At 40.2% G+C, this 16,727-nt stretch overlaps 1 protein-coding gene across 5 annotated transcripts in view; it reads right to left on the reverse strand.

The window, feature by feature from the left end:
• The window catches only part of Hnrnpm (heterogeneous nuclear ribonucleoprotein M), a 47,297-nt gene that overhangs the window by 29,606 nt on the left and 964 nt on the right, over window positions 1-16,727 (reverse strand). For 4 of the 5 annotated variants that reach the window (XM_041669098.1, XM_041669097.1, XM_041669100.1 and 1 more), the window contains exons 2-5: window positions 8,286-8,455; window positions 1,115-1,167; window positions 197-204; window positions 15-108 (exon numbers count right to left, since the gene is read on the reverse strand). In XM_041669098.1, the coding sequence (XP_041525032.1) occupies window positions 15-108; window positions 197-204; window positions 1,115-1,167; window positions 8,286-8,455 (325 nt within the window). Of the gene's footprint in view, window positions 1-14; window positions 109-196; window positions 205-1,114; window positions 1,168-8,285; window positions 8,456-16,727 lie in introns of those variants that run through there. The other variant, XM_041669102.1, reaches the window with a different exon arrangement.

Below are 16,727 nucleotides of genomic sequence, written 5' to 3' on the forward strand. Positions count from 1 at the left end.
AAAAAAGAGCTCACTTCTTTGACTTTCAGTGGTCTTCCACTCAGACTATGCTTGTTTAAAACTTCAGCAGCTTTTTTCATGCTCTCTTCCATCTTGAATTCAACAACACTATAAAAGAGTCAAAAGTAAATACATAAAACCAGTCCTACAACTTGGAGAATTCAAATCCCACTAAGTGTAAGTAGGTAATACTTACGCGCATCCCTTTGAAAGAGGCCACAGACCAGTCAGAAGAGCAAGGGAGAGAAAAAGAAAAAAAAAAGCAAAACAGTAAATATCAATGACAGTTAAGAACAAATTAAAGATATGATTTATGTAATAAAAGCCAGGATTTTAAAAAAATTAATCCTTCTAAGGGGAAGCTGACAGAAGTGCATGACCTAGCCTTCCTTGTAAAAAACTGGGGGCTCCTTAATCTCCTTTTCCTACATATTACCAGCACTACACTAAAGCTGTTAAAAGTTATAAGCAGACCTAAATCAGGTTCTCCAAGAAAGCACACAAACTTTCGATCTTCTTCCCTCTGTACTCAATCAATCCTTACCATACTCCTACTAAATCCATCCTTTCCATAAACTAAGCTCGTCCTTTTGATTATTCTAAGCCATTCTATTGCACGACAAAAAGTAGTTTATATTCTCATTAAACTAGACCAATTTTGAACGTTCAGGTTTGTAATGTGTGGTTTACAATTTACTGGCACAAAGGCTACTTTTCAGAATCTTTGGTTCACACAACTTTCAAATCAGCAAACAACCAAGAATAACATTTTCTAGACAAGAACACACTTTTACTTATACCACCGCTAAAATTCCATGCATAATTCACACACAGCCAATTCCTGTTAAACAAAGAGACAATGCTGCTATTGGTCCCCAGTTATCCAAATTGGGCATCCAAACAGAATACCAGAAAGCTCTTTGGCCAGCCATTTGGAAAGCGGGACTCCCATTTGCAAGCCCCCTCCCACCCTACTGAAATGTTGGCAAAAATCAAACATGGCTACAGTAACATGAGCACTCACTGCCTTCCTGATTGCATTCGAGTCCACGCCACCATACAGTTACATTTGTCATGTAGTAAATCCACAGAAGAAATTCTCTCAGACACTTACCCTTGACTTTCCTTCAGCGTCCATTAAGAGCTCCACGTATGTTACCTCACCAACTACAAATCAGTTTCCAGACGACACATAAACCAAGGGAGAAAAGCCAAGAAAACAATGGGAATTTAGAACAATCATCAGCAACCTTGTATGGAGCCTCTGCCTTATAAGAAAGCCCAGAAACACTCCATATTCTCTAAACCACCAAACTAGGCATTACAGGTGTGCAGTAAATAGGTGAAAACTCATTAACAATATGTCCTTGGTTTTCCTCCCACCACAAACACACTACTTCCACAGATTTCCATTATCACTTTCCCTATCTGTAACGCTCACTCATGACTAGAGGCAATCCAAATCTACAGGAAAAAATTCTGCAAGCCTTACTTTCAGGGGAAGGAAGGATTTTTACTCTTAATGGTGAAGTCAGATAAACACCACATATACCACAACGTCACTGAACTGACCTCACATGCCACAAATACAGGAATGTGCCTATACATAAACCAAAAGGCATACAGACACACAACCTCAGGGCCAGTTTTGTGTGTGCAAACTGTGTAACAGAGCCCTGTGCTGGTTTTTAGCATCATACTGAAACGTCTAATGTTAACAAGAGGACCATCATTTTTGTACTAGGCCTCACAAATTCTATAGCTGAATTCTGCAGACAGTACAAGGCACCAATGTTTGGAAAAAATATTGACTATACAATCAATAAATCAGAATAGCATCAGGCCTTATTCTTACATTTTCTAAAATCCCCATAAAAGGGTACAAATTCAAATTTGGGGCTCAGCTGGCAACAAGATAGTTAAAGAGAGTACAATGATTCTACGCTATATGCAAAGGGAAAAATAGCAAAGATTTCCAAAATTTCCGCAGACTTTCCTCAAGGTTTGGATTGCCAATTCATGACCACCATAACAGATGTTAGAATCCATCTAGACAACCACCAAATGGCTGCTGAACTTGAAGATGGCTCAAATCATTAACTTGTAGAAAACAACCTCTAAATCCCATTTCCAATGTTTAAAAAAGGAGGTGGAGAGGATTTCTTAGCAATCAATCACTCCTTAGAAGGATGATTATGATATTAAAGTATAAGGGTAAATATAACCCATTATCAACCTCGACAGGTCCTCCCTACTTACAACTCCTTTGTTCAAAGGAATTAGAACTGGGATTTTTTTGAATAAATACAGAAAGATTCAAATGGAAAACAAAATTATTTCACAAATAAAATGAACATTTTAAGAATGTATTATTAATGGAGTTGCACAGTGGTTGAAGGCCAAATGCTCAAAGTTTATTTTATAGCCTCACCCTCCTTGTCCTTTCCTGAAATATTATAGAACTCATACTTTGCACAAAACAAGGAGAATCGGTGCAAAGAAAGAAAAAGGAAATGGGAGGGACCATTACAGTTGACTTTGAGTACATATTCTGTGTAGCCTAATAACAATAACAACAACAAAAAAAAAATTCACAGCCAATGGACAGCTGGCTTTATTTTACCCTCAAGAATGTTAAAGCAGTTCCAAAACTCCATGACCACTTTCTGAAGCCACATTAAAAGCCAGTTATTTCAACAACAGCAGCCATTCAAGGACCAACAGCTCTTATCTCCTCTGATGAAAAAAAATGCCTAGTGTCAAACCAGTAAAGAAATCGCAAGTTTTATCTCCTTCCAGCTACAACTACTGCCCAATAACCTTAAATAAAAGAACCACAATATCAACCTCAGGACAACTTTTAAGTTTGTCAGAATCCAAGGACTTTTGCATTTGAAATTTCTAGCTTGTGTCCATAAGACACTTAAATCAAAACAATGTCATTGCAATCTAGAAAACAACAAAGTCCAAAGCCAACTTTTTCCACAGTCATAGCCATGTTAACAAAATACCAAGATAAGAAAATAATAGCTTTTTCCACTTGACATTCTAGTGATGACACACACCCAGCTTCAATCATGTGCTCTAAAGTTTGATTAAAAATAATCTCCCTCTTAGAAATGTTTTCTCTGTGTGTCAGAAATAAGTATTCCTAAACTGGGGCACCATCAGCAAGTTTGTAATATACCAATCTGGATACCACAAGAGACTTCATGTGGTTACTCCTGCTAGTAATTCTCACTTCTCTAGAGGAAGGCAATCATGAAAGCTTTTAAAAAGACAATAGAAGCCAGTCGGTGGTGGCATACACCTTTAATCCCAGCATTTAGGGAGGCAGAAGCAGGCAGAGCTCTGTGAGTTTGGAGCCAGCCTGGTCTACAGAGTGAGTTCCAGGACAGCCAGAGATACACAGAGAAACCCTGTCTTGAACTATCTCCTCCCCCCAAAGACAACAGCCTCTTTGTTCTATCTAGTATGTCAAATATTTGTTTTGTGTAGTCAGTACACCTTAGCCACAAGATTATAAAGCAGAATTTGTCAGCTAAAGAGTCAGGAGGTAAGTCGGGGTAGCAGCAGATGCTACAGCTCCTTGATCACCAACTTGGACAGAACTCACAGAATCCCAAGGGTAAACAAATCTACTGCAGCTTTAAATGTCAAAGTATCTAAATTAAAAAAAAAAATGAGAATACAGAAACCAAAGTTTTCCTGAAGAAAATACATGTGTGTATGATTGTCCAATCTAGGGATTGGACCTAGGACCTTTCAACTTTCTTGGAATCTTTTTATGTGTTTGTGTACATACGCACACACTAGTGAGTTGGGTGTTCCATGGCACCTCTGTGGAGGTCAGAGGACAACCTTAGGTAGGTTAGTCCTTGCCTCCCACCTTGATTATGGCAAAATCTCATTTTTTTGCCTCTGCAGCTTGTAAGCTTCTAAGGATTCTGCCATCTCCTTATAGGACCAGTGAAATTATTGTATTTTAGTTGTGGGGATTCAAGAGTCAATCTTTGTGCTGTTTTTTGGGACAGGGTCTCATGCCTATAAATTCTCAATCCTTCTGCATTCACCTCCCATGTGCTGGGATTACAGGGGTGTGCCACCCTATGTGAATACTTTTTCAAAAAAAAAAAAAAAGGAAAAAAGGTGGGGGGAGAAGTGTGTATATAAAAAACCAAGACACACTGTTGAGAATGCTTTCTTAGTATCAATCATTCAGTCAATCTAAGGGAAAATCGCACAGATTAAAGATACATTTCATAAAGACAACTTTAGCTGGGAACATGCTTTTAGCCCTTGGAGGGAGGTAGATCTCAAGGCCAGTCTGGTCTAACAGAAAAGCCTTGTCTCAAAAAAGAAAAAAAGGAGACAACTTCAAATATGGGAAACCATTCTCTACAACAATGCGATGACTGAGCCAAGTCCATGGTGCTAAGCACAAACTCTCTACCACCTTCAGTAACAAGCGGAGGAAAGCTCCACACTGCTGGGGACCACAGCAATACTTACAAAATAACAGCTCAATTTCCATCAGGAAAATATAAAAAAGAGCATTGGGCAGGGACTTGACTGAAATTGAAAGCAGCTTTGCCTCAACAACCCACAATGAAAATTATTGCAGAGAACCAGGAAAGGCTTTCTATTGGACTACATGCCCTCTGGGCCTCGGTTTTATGTCAGCAGCAATCTGAAATTTACTCAAAGTGATGATCATTAAATAATAACAGATGGATTAAAAGCTTAAAGAAATCTTTGTTTATACAAATTAAACTGACTGCTGTTAAACTAGGATTTGAGAGTAAACTATATCACTCGCTTTCTTCCTCAAACTGAGCACCCTGTTAATTCAACAGTGCAGCTGAGTCCTGCCTGAGTGGCAGCTGCCCCAACTCCACACTGCTAGCTCACTAGGCAGACCAGGAAACAAGAAGCCCAACAACCCAACTGTCTTCATTCTGAAGATTTTAAGTGCTCCTCCAGTTAACTTAAGACATTAGTATTATTATTTTGTGTATTTTTTTTTAAAGACAGGGTTTCTCTATGTAACCCTGGCTGCCCTGGAACTCGGATCTGTAAACCATACTGGCCTCAAACTCAAGAGATCCACCTGCCTCTGCCTCCAAAGTGCTGGAATTAAAGATGGGAGCCATCATCACCAGGCGGACAACATTATTTTAAGATGGAAAAATAAATAAAGATAAATCACCTTTTGTTTAAAAGAAATCTTCATTCTGGTACCCAATCCTTAAGTGAAATACTTTTAAGACAATATCCCATTTTCTGAGTAGCTACGGACAATGAAAGTTCTTTCAAACACAGTTCTTTAGCCTCTATTTTAAACTCATGTAAAAATGGTTCCCAATTGTATTTTCAAACCAAGAACTCTCTGGTGCCACAAACATTTATTACTTGTAATGCCTCCATTAAAAAGGGATGCTCAAGTTATGGAAGCCACCTGTCACCACAGTACTTGTCCAAAGCAACCTAGGATATATGAGAAACTGTCTTAAAAAAAAAAATGTCAAATAAACCTTTATGTTGTTCTTCTGGGACACCCTGGAGCAGGAAGCAGGTATTCAAGCAAAGAGTAAGGTACAAAAACAGTATCTTTACCCAGGACCTTCATTGATAGGAGTTGAGCAAAACAGCTGCATAGCTCAGAGAAAAATAAAAAACATTCTCCATGAATCTTGTCTTAAAAATGAGCAGTACTGATTTCACCACAGCACCAAACAAGTTTTGTGTCACTTTCCAAGGGGAAAGTGTACTGACCAGGTTTTTACCCGATCATTAACAGACTACCCTAAAATGCTGCTAAACAGGTAAAAATTAAATATACTTGCAATGACAGAGACTGGAGGTGAAGACAACTAATTTATTCCTCTTATTCCAGAAGGACAGAGTCTCAGGGTAGGCTGCAGATTAGAAAAACTGCTTTGATTACACCAGCTCATATCTCTGTGATCTGTTCAGCTATGGTTACTATGAAACAAATCCTTTTAGGGTTTAAGTACCTCTATCTGCTACTTAAACTTTCCAAAAACACAGGACTCTCTGACAACACATTAAATTAATGTCTTTAATCCCAGTACTCTGGAGGCAGAGGCATTTGGAGCTCTATGGTCTCCACAGAGGCTATTGTGGTCCACACAATGAGTTCCAAGACAGCCAGTTACACAGTAAGACCATTTCAGGAAAAAAAGAGAGACAAGGAAGAACAGATAAACTAGTAACATATTTTAAAAATCAAACAGAAATAAAAGCCTTTAAATCTCATAATGAAAACAAGAACATTTAAGAAGCCATACATATGTAAACATAGTACATGTCTTTAAACTTCGCACACTAAACCTCAATGTTACTATAGAAAAATTAACCTTTCTCCTATGAATCACTTTATTCCCAATCCTATACTGTTAATTACTTAGAAGAGTAATCAGTTTAACCTGTACAGGGGAGGGCTAAACAAGAACATTTTAACATTCAATAAAAACAAGATTTACTGCACACCTGTAATTCTGAGTTACACCACCAAAAAGTACACTGAGAGGGAGGAGCACCCGCATCCGTGGCAGTATGCCAGGGGAATATGAGAACCAGTTTGGAAGGATCCAAGTAAACCACCAGGCTGGCTCCACACTTAATACAGGACAAAATAGTAAATTGAGGTGAACGGCTTCTACATCCAGAAACGTCATGTCTGCTGCTGCTACCAGCTTCATGGCTTCCAAAACTGAATTACTGAATGATAAAGCAGTAAAAAATGTACCTACTTTATCCATCATGTCCCAAAACTGGTTCACACACTCCTAAAAATGAAAAAGTAGTTTGGCCTGCAATCTCATACAAAACTCTAACAATTGCATTTTCAAAGCCACATTCCTGGTTCTTGGAACTACTATACCTTATTATCAATGGACATAGCAATTCAGTGGCTCAACCAAATCACAAGAACACAAATTTGGGTTTATCCCGAAAACTAATTCGAATGAGATCCAACTGTACTATACAGAAATTCTAAGCTTGTGTTAAAGCAGCAGTCCCAAAGAACCAAGAACACTGTATCTGGGATGCCACATGACACTCCCTTCTGACAAAGACACTCCACTCTTGCTCTAGGAGGATTGGCAGGAATGATTTGGCTGATCAAGGCAGGAACAAATCTCACACCAAAATATTTTTTCATCTGTTTATCTGAGAATAGCACATGGGAGCAGCACATGTGACTGTGCCTAGTGCTTCTTTCATGTTATGGTCAAGTAAGTAATGGGATAATGATGGCTGTGGCCACTCAGTTTCCAAACTCAATGCAGGGGCACCAGTACACACACCAAAGGGCCTTCCAAGTGGCATCTTGTCACTAGAAATTAATCATTCGACAAATCAAGCTCAAATCTCTCTTCATTATGAATGTTCCAGAAAACCAATACCTTTCAGTCCTTCAAAGAGACTCCATTAAGGGTGATTTGATCCTAGGTTCCCTTGGGTGAGAACAGGAGCTCATGGCACCCTACCCTGCAATCTCTTCAGTCCTGAGAGCCACTCCAGGGCTAAGAATCATGAAGGAAAGGAGGACAAGAGCAAACAGTGCAGGAGAGGGCGATGTACCAATGTGCAGAGGCAAGGCGGTCCCCTGGGACCTCCAGGTGGCAGAGGCCCTTGGTTCCTTGACCTGTCTTAGGCCAGGATTGATTTGGATGCCTGGGGCCAGGATACCATATACTCTCATGGACCACATGCACAGATGATCTGAGCTCTCCTACTGTCCATCTCTGACTTCAGAGGAGAAGAGCTTAAGTTAAAGCAGAAGATCCCGTTGCAGAGTTTAGAATCTGAGCAACAGACATTCCAGGCACCAAAATTTGACCCTAGGAAACCCAAGAATTTAAAACTATCTCTTAGCCAGACTTTTAATAAACTTAATAGAATTAAAACACACACACACACACACACACAAAACAAACAAAATAATGTGAAGATTCTGGTAATTGTCCTTAACATAGTAACACTCCCCTCAACCCTAACTGAAGTCCCAATAACCATATTAAGCCAGTAAAATCATATAGGTCAAGGGACCATATAAATCACCCTATTTAACACGTGGGCATGAACACAAAAAAAGGGTGGGGGACCTAGGGGTAGCTCTAAACCTGAACAGAACACATGCTCTTCCTAGAGCAGCTTCCACTGACAAAAACAAAACAAAAAACAAACCAAATCAGATCAGCCACAGAGGATGGCACAGCAACCTTCTTACCCTACTCCATCACCAGTGCCTTTACCTTTCTCTTTAACCAGGTCTTTAAGTGACTGCCATTTCACATCAAAAGGTATGTTGGTGATGAAGGCTCTGTATCTTTTAGTTGGATTGGTGTATGGCTCAAAGCGATTGCCTCCTCTTTTTATGTTTTTCTCCTTCCTCTTCTCATTCTGTGTAGGTCGTTCTCCTTCACTGAATTCAAGAGAAAAAGTTTCTATGTTAGTACAAGGAAAAGTCACTATCTGTGGTACCAAGTTTATAACCCACACAGTTATGTGCGACACGAGGCCAATTCTGGTTCTGATTTGGATCATTCCAATGCAGGTCTCCACAGAGCAGACATTTGCAATTATGCATGCCTTACAGCCTAGTCGTCCCCCCCACCCTCACATACACACTGGCAGTAGTACATGCCTGTAATCCCAACATCTAGAAAAAGGCGTCAGGGTCAGTCTCAGTTACATGAGAACAAACCCACCTATCAAGAACCCAGGCTCGGGGGCTAGAGAGATGCCTGCTCTTCCAAAGGTCCTGAGTTCAATTCCCAGCAACCACATGGTGGCTCACAACCATCTGTAACGGGGTCTGGTGGCCTGTAGACATACACACAGACAGAATATTGTATACATTATATATATATATATATATATATATATATATATGAACCCAGGCTCAAGAAAAGAGTGCTATCCTAGGCTTAGGTATGGTTCTTTATGCTGCATAACACAGAAGGAGGGCATGAGGCCAATTCCCCAGACATGGGGGGGGGGGGCACACATGCATCACCTAACACAATACTGCCAAACATAACACAATCTGCCAATGAATCTTTAAATGTTTCTTAGCAAAACAAAAAAAGTTTTTAAATTATACATCAATTCACCTGTCACCATCCACCAAAGGATCTATGGATAGAAATGTATTAAAATATAACTTTCTTTTAAATTCCAAATATTCAAAGGTTTACATTAAAAAAAAAAACATTAGTAAGTGCTGGGCAGTGGTGGCACACACCTCTTTAATCCCAGCATTCAGGAGGCAGAGCCAGTTGGCTCTCTGCGTTCAAGGCCAGACTGGTCTACAAAGTGAGTTTCAAGATAGCCAGGGCTATAAAAAGAAACCCTGTCTCAAAGTAAAAAAAAAAAAAATTATTAAAAAAAATCCAGATCTATAATGCTTGATACTGAAACCGCCCCTCTTAAGCAGAAAATAAATACATATTTATAGAAAGAATTTTTTTGGTTTGTTTTTGAGACAAGGTCTCACTATGGAGCCTTGTATGACCAGGAACTGGGTATGAACACCAGGTTGGATTTGAACTCTGCCACCTGAGTGCTGACTTATAGACAGAATTTTTTGTTTTTTCTTAATTATTGTATGTATGAGTATACATGCTGTATAAAAAGCATGTGGTGAGGAGACAACTATTAGGAGTCCGTTTTCTACTTTCACCATGTTTTTAACCACTGTGTCTGAGTAATCTTGCTGATCCTTTGTAGGCATAAATATTCTAAATCTGGAAGGTACTGAAAATGAGACTGATAAATAAAGTACCTGCAGCAAAGAGAATCTTCAATTTTAAAAAGACAATTCAAGATTATATCTATTTTGTAGCCTCAGTTAACTGTTTGGGTAATAAAAACAGTATTCAAGAAAATTAAAATTCAGCTGGGCTATGATGGCACACACTTTTAATCCCAGCAGAAGCAGGTAGATCTCTGGATCAGAGGCCAACCTGGTCTACAGAGTAAGTTACAAGGCAGCCAGGGCTACAGAGAAACCCTGCCTCAAAACAAAATAAAAATCCACAAAACAACAGCAACAAAAAATTTAGTTTACAAGCTTCATATAAAAGTTTCACTTATAAACTCTGTACATATACAAAATTAACCCATAATGGATGTCAATCTGAAAAAGCAAAATTGATAAAATGATCTTCAAAATTAAAAATATCTGCTCTGAAAAATGAGTAAACCAGCCCTGGCTGCACATACTTTTAACCCCAGAACAAAGGAGGCAGAGATATGATCTCTGTGAGTTGAGGCCAGGCTGGTTTATATGAGATCCTGCCTCAGAAAACAACAACAAACTCTGTTGCCAGATGGTGGTGGCGTGCAAAGTCCTTCTGTATACATGTTGCTTTTATTGGTTAATGAATAAAGAAGCTGCTTTCAGCCAATGATTTAACAGAATATAACAAGGCTGAAGATATAGACAGAGAGCAGGTGGAGTCAGTGAGAAGCCATGTAGCCTGCAGAAGAGAAAGACACAAGCTGCCAGCCGGAACCTTGCCGGTCTGAGCAGTGGGAACGAACTGTCTCCGCCAGCACCTCTGATCCCAGCACTCACAAGGCAGAGGCAGGCGTATCTCTGTGAGTTGGAGGCCAGCCTGGTCTACAGAGCTAGTTCCAGGATAGGCTCCAAAGCTACAGAGAAACCCTGTCTCGAAAAACCAGAAAAAAACAAAAAACAAAGTAGAGTTAGTGATTTAACTCAAGAACAGAACACTTATCTAGCAAGCACAAGACCCTAGGTTCAGTCCCAGGACAAGGAGAAAGAGAATGAGAAGATGATACATAGCTCTTGGTTCTACCTATTGAGCACTGGAACTACTGTTAAGCTGCGTTAAACTTTACACTTTCTTCTCATTTTAAAACTATCCAACATATGCCAGTAGTTTGACTTTTAACTTTAACAAAAACTAACAAATCTGTAATCTTTCAAAGAACCTGCAGACATAACAGGCAGATCTACCTAAGGCAGCTAATAAGTTCTTTACCTAACTGGCTCTCAATACCAAATTGCCAAAGAAAACTAGATTCTAGCACCCATTTACTCAAAATTCTAAACAAGTACAATAAAATAATCTTTTCTAATAGTCTTAATAAATTATTATATTTCATAATATATTGGTAAGGCCTAATATATGTTAATTATCTTTCAAGACATTATATCAACAGCTGTTTAAAGATTGAGTGCCTTCAGGGCTGGAGAGATGGCTCTTCAAAAGGTCCTGAGTTCAATTCCCAGCAACCATATGGTGGCTCAAAACCATCTGTAATGACATCTGGTTTCCTCTTCTGGCCTGCAGGTGTACATGCAGACAGAACACTGTACACAAAATAAATAATAAAGAAAACATTAAAAAAAAGATTGAGTGCCTTTATATAAATTTATATAAACCACAAAGGACTACTTTATTCAGTACACTAAAAGTCTCAAGACCTGCATGGATGGTAGCACATACCTTTAATCCCAGGACTGAGGTGAATTTCTGAGATTCAGGCCAGCCTGGTTTGTATGAGTACCAAAAACAAAACAAAACAAACAAAAACCATAACAAAACCCATTCGCACCCACTTGGAAAAAAAAAATCAAAGGACAAAGTAATGGCAAAACTCTGACAGTCCACATTCATCTACTGAGCCTCCTAATATAATCTTGAGCTAACAATTTATGTGCCTTTGTCTCCCTGACATCTCTTATGTCTTATGACACTGCTATACATAATTATTACTCATACTATTTTTGGAATTTCTCAATCAAGAGAAGAGTATAGTTTGGGAGAAAAATAAATCTCAATACACTGAAATTCTGATCACATCTTCGGAGACAAGAATCCATGTTCCCCTCTTGAAAACAAACTCTTTCATAAATCAATCTTCACAGAAGTCTTTTAAATTCTGAGCTCTTAATGGAACATTCTTCTAGCTACAGATTATCCACTTAATGGACCACATAATTTAGCCCATTTCCAGTGTGGCTCTTTACTAGCTAGCAAACCTATATATAGCCTGTATCCATAATAGAACACAGGCTTGCTGTGAGGATCAACAAGAAGGATGTGTAGTAGTATGCACCCCTATGCTCAGCATCTAGGAAGCAGGGGCAGAAGGCCAGAGATGCTTAAGATCTTGCCTTAAAAACAAAACAAGCCAGGTCGATCTCTTTGAGTTCCAAGCCACCCTGGTCTACAAAGTTTCAGGACAGGACAGTCAAAGACTCCTGTCTCAAAAAAAAAAACAAAAACAAAAACAAAACAAAACCCCAAAACCAAAGGAAAAAGAAAACACACAAAGACAGCATAACAAAAGCAGTTTGGGACTTTTGAGAATATTTTCTTCCCAGCTCACTAGTCCAGCAATGTTTCTCTTTGCAAATAAATAGTCTCTGCCCAGCATGGTCGAAAACACTTTTAATTCCAGTACTGGGATGGCACCTGAAGGTGGATCTTAGTTTGAAGTCAACATGACCCACTGTGAGAACCTGTCTCAACAACAAAAACAAGCAAACTGTCTCTATTCCTATAAAAAAAGGGGGTGGGGGGCTAGGAGCAAAAGTAAGTTGTTATATATGTTAAGTACAACAAAATATGTAAGGACAAGTTCTATAGGCAATTAAGACCTAGGGTCTGAATAATACTCGTTTTAAGTGGAGACAACTACCAAGTTACAAGTATTCAAGAGTCAGAACACAGCACACCAATAATAATTTTGAGACGTGTTAAAAAAAGAAACCTATTTCCTCCTAGACTTTCAGCACTGCATCCACTTGGGGGATTTGGAAAAAATTCCAACCAGTGTCCCTCACAGAAAAATAGCTAAACACTGATTCCACTACAACTAACAAAGGGACAAGTCAGCTTTAACTCTAATATTGCAAAAAGAGTAATGAGAGCACATTTGGGAAACCCTTAAGGAAGGGGGGAAATGGTAAAAGCAAGCTTATATTTGCAGGCGGCATCTGTCTCCCTAGCAATGAAAAAACAAAAAACAAACAAACAAACAAAAAAAAAACCCCAAAGGGCAAAGTAACAGCAAAGCTCTGACAACACACACTCAAATACAGAGCCTCCTATTCTAATCTTGAGCTACCAGTCCTAATGCGCCTCAAAAATCCTTTTCACCAAGTATACAATCAACTTTCAAAGTACAGCAAACAGTGCAGGGCATGATGGTACACATCTATCATCACAGCACTCAGAAGGAAGCAGCAGAATTCAAGGCCAACCTGATCTACAGGGTGAAATGCTGTCTCAAAAAACCCCAAACAATGGCTCAGTGATTAAAGAGCACCCATAGCTCCCAACTTTGTTTAACTCTAGCTCAGGTGATCTGACACCCTCTTCCTGCCTCCAAGCACTGGCACTCACCTTCATGCATACACATTAACACTTAAAAAATAAAAAGGCGCCGGGCGGTGGTGGTGCACGCCTTTAATCCCAGCACTTGGGAGGCAGAGGCAGGATCTCTGTGAGTTCGAGACCAGCCTGGTCTACAAGAGCTAGTTCCAGGACAGGCTCCAAAACCACATAGAAACCCTGCCTCGAAAAACCAAATAAATAAAAAAATAAAAAGGCGCTGGGCGGTGGCGCACACCTTTAATCCCAGCACTCGGGAGGCAGAGGCAGGCCTTTGGGAGTTCGAGGCCAGCCTGGTCTACAAGAGCTAGTTCCAGGACAGGCTCCAAAGCTACAGAGAAACCCTGTCTCGAAAAACCAAAAAAAAAAAAAAAAAAAAAAAAAAGGCTTCTTCTCATTTAGTATGTAGCTCAGGGTGGAGTGTCTGCTTAGCATGCAGGATGCTATCGATGGTCTCTACCATCAAAAACTAAATAAACGGACTGGAGAGATGGATGGCTCAGTTGTTAATACTAGCTTTGTACTATTAGAGCTGGGGCAGACACCTTTAATCCCAGCACTCGGGAGGCAGAAGCAGGCGGATCTCTTCGAGTCCAAGGCCAGCCTGGTTTACAGAGCTAGTACCAGGACAAGCTCCAAAGCTGTATGGAGAAACAGTCTTGGGGCCTCTTCCAAAGGTCCTGAGTTCAATTCCCAGCACCCACATGGTGACTCATAACCATCTGTAATGAGATCTGGTGACCTCTTCTGGCCTGCAGGCATACACGGAGGCATAAATAAATAAATATTTTTTAAAAAGCCTCGAAAAACAAAAACAAAAAAGGAATACTAGCTGTTCTTCCAGAAGACCTGGATTTAAGTTTCAGCACCCACAAGCTAATAATTGCTGTAGCTCTATGATGGAGGAAGGTCATTGGTTAAAAAATAAAGAAACTGCTTGGCCCTCATAGGTTAGAACATAGGTGGGTGGAGTAAACAGAACAGAATGCTGGGAGGAAGAGGAAGTGAGCTCAGATTCGATAGCTCTCCTCTCTGGGGCAGACGCGATGAAGCTCCGACCCAGGATGGACGTAGGCTAGAATCTTCCCGGTAAGTGCACCTTGGGGTGCTACACACATTATTAGAAATGGGCTAGTCCAGGTGCGAGAGTTAGCCGAGAAGATGCTAGATATAATGGGCCAAGCAGTGTTTAAAAGAATACAATTGGGCTGGAGAGATGGCTCAGAGGTTAAGAGCATTGCCTGCTCTTCCAAAGGTCCTGAGTTCAACTCCCAGCAACCACATGGTGGCTCACAACCATCTGTAATGAGGTCTGGTGCCCTCTTCTGGCCAGCAGGCGTACACACAGACAGAATATTGTATACATAATAAATAAATATTTGAAAGAAAAAAAAAAGAATACAATTTGTGTGTTATTTCGGGGCATAAGCTAGCCATGCAGGCGGCCGGGAGCTGGGTGGCAGGAACGCAGCCCGCAGCTCATGCTACAGCTCTAGTTCCAGGAGATCTGATGCTCTCTTCTGGCTTCCATGGGCACTGTAAGCATGTAGTATATAAACAAACATGCAGATAAAACATTCACTCATATAATATTTTTTCCCCTTTTCTTTTTTCAAGATAGAGTTTCTCTGTGGGCTGTCCTGGAACTCACTTTGTTGACCAGGTTGGCCTCAAACTTGCCTCTTCCAGAGTACTAAAATTAAAGGAGTGTGCCACCACTGCGTGGCTCACATATTTTTAATAAAAAACAAAAACCAGTTAGTGAGAAGGTTCAGTAGGCAATGTGCTTACCTTATAAGCATGAAGATCCAGGTTCGATTCCTAGCCAAAAAGTGGGGAGGCACTCCTCTAGTCTTTTAAAGTTTTACCATAAGAATTTTGTAACATACACATATGAAATTAAAACAAAACACTATTTTCCAATACAAAGGTGTTTTAGGTGCTGCCACTTTCTCAAGTATTCTCCATTAAGCCAGTCTCAGACCACTCAGGTTCTTTCCAACAAAGGTTATATCAAACTTCCTAGGCACACACTGTTTTGTCAAATGACTCAGTCACAAATATCTATTTGAAAATAAATGGATAGTGGGAAATTTGAAAACTGTACTGTGCTTTAAAACAAATTCAACTTTTCCCCTAGAAAGATTCTAACAGCAATTCATCCTGTAACTTTTCTTAAAGCCTTTCAAATAAGGCCATCAGCAATCCTACAAGGTGAGACAGAAGTGGTAGCTGATTCCAGGAACTGGGTGGCAGAAGCAGGGGCATCGTTCCAAATTCAAGGCTACCAAAGTCTACACTGTAGACTCTAAAAGCTAGTCAGCTATCTATCTCAAAAAATGGGGGAACAGCAAAAATTGGAGGAGAAAGGGAATCGGAAACTACAAGGCATCTCTAAAGCAAAGGGTGAAAAAAGTGACCATGAGACTGACTGGAGGTGTAGCTCAAAGGAAAGAGTGCTTCCCTAGCATCCTCAAGACCCTGGGATCCAAGTGGGGTGAACAGGGAAGTAAAAATGAACACACTCAAAGGCTGAGACTTTCCATAGTAAAGTGTTGGGATTAACTAAAGACAGACCCCTCAGCCAGGCGGTGGTGGCGCACGCCTTTAATCCCAGCAGTTGAGAGGCAGAGGCAGGCGTATTCTCTGTGAGTTCAAGACCAGCCTGGTCTACAGAGCTAGTTCCGGGACAGGTTCCAAAGCTACAGAGAAACCCTGTCTCGAAAAACAAAACAAAATAAGACAGACTTCTCTCTCCGTGTTGTGGGATGGAACACAGGGCCTTGTGCATCCTGGGCACTCCTAATGAGTTATAACATCACACGTTCACATATTTTTGGTTTTAGACAGAAGCTCATGTAGCCTGGGCAAATCTTGAACTTGCTTGAACTTATGTAGCTGGAGAACTCAGCCTCCCCAATGCTGAAATCACAGACATGAACCAATTAAGCAATGGTGTTTAATTCTCCCTAAAATAAAAGATCTGGAATTTCCTCTAGTAACAAAGTAGCTATTACTTAGTAAATGCTTCATCAACAAGTGTTTAAATTCTCTCAGCCCCCCCAGAACCCTAAAGCTTCTGGAGTCTTACAAATCTGATGGCAGACAAAATTCAGAGACCAAAATGTTTCTCTACGCACTTTCTCAAGTAATGGTAAGTCAGTGTGACCAGAGTTCCACAGAGGCAGAGGCAGAGGTTTTCTGACTTTGCTCCTTCGAGCCTTACAGCTTCAACCTCCTCCCTAAAAGCTGGGACTCACCGGGCCGAGCTAATAAACCTACAAAAACAAACCGAGGACTCTTAACAAACCCCAAACAGGATTC

Source organism: Microtus oregoni, unplaced genomic scaffold (assembly GCF_018167655.1).
Source record: "Microtus oregoni isolate MIOR12 unplaced genomic scaffold, Mior012 000019F_ref0000042, whole genome shotgun sequence".
Classification (NCBI taxonomy): Eukaryota; Metazoa; Chordata; class Mammalia; order Rodentia; family Cricetidae; genus Microtus; species Microtus oregoni.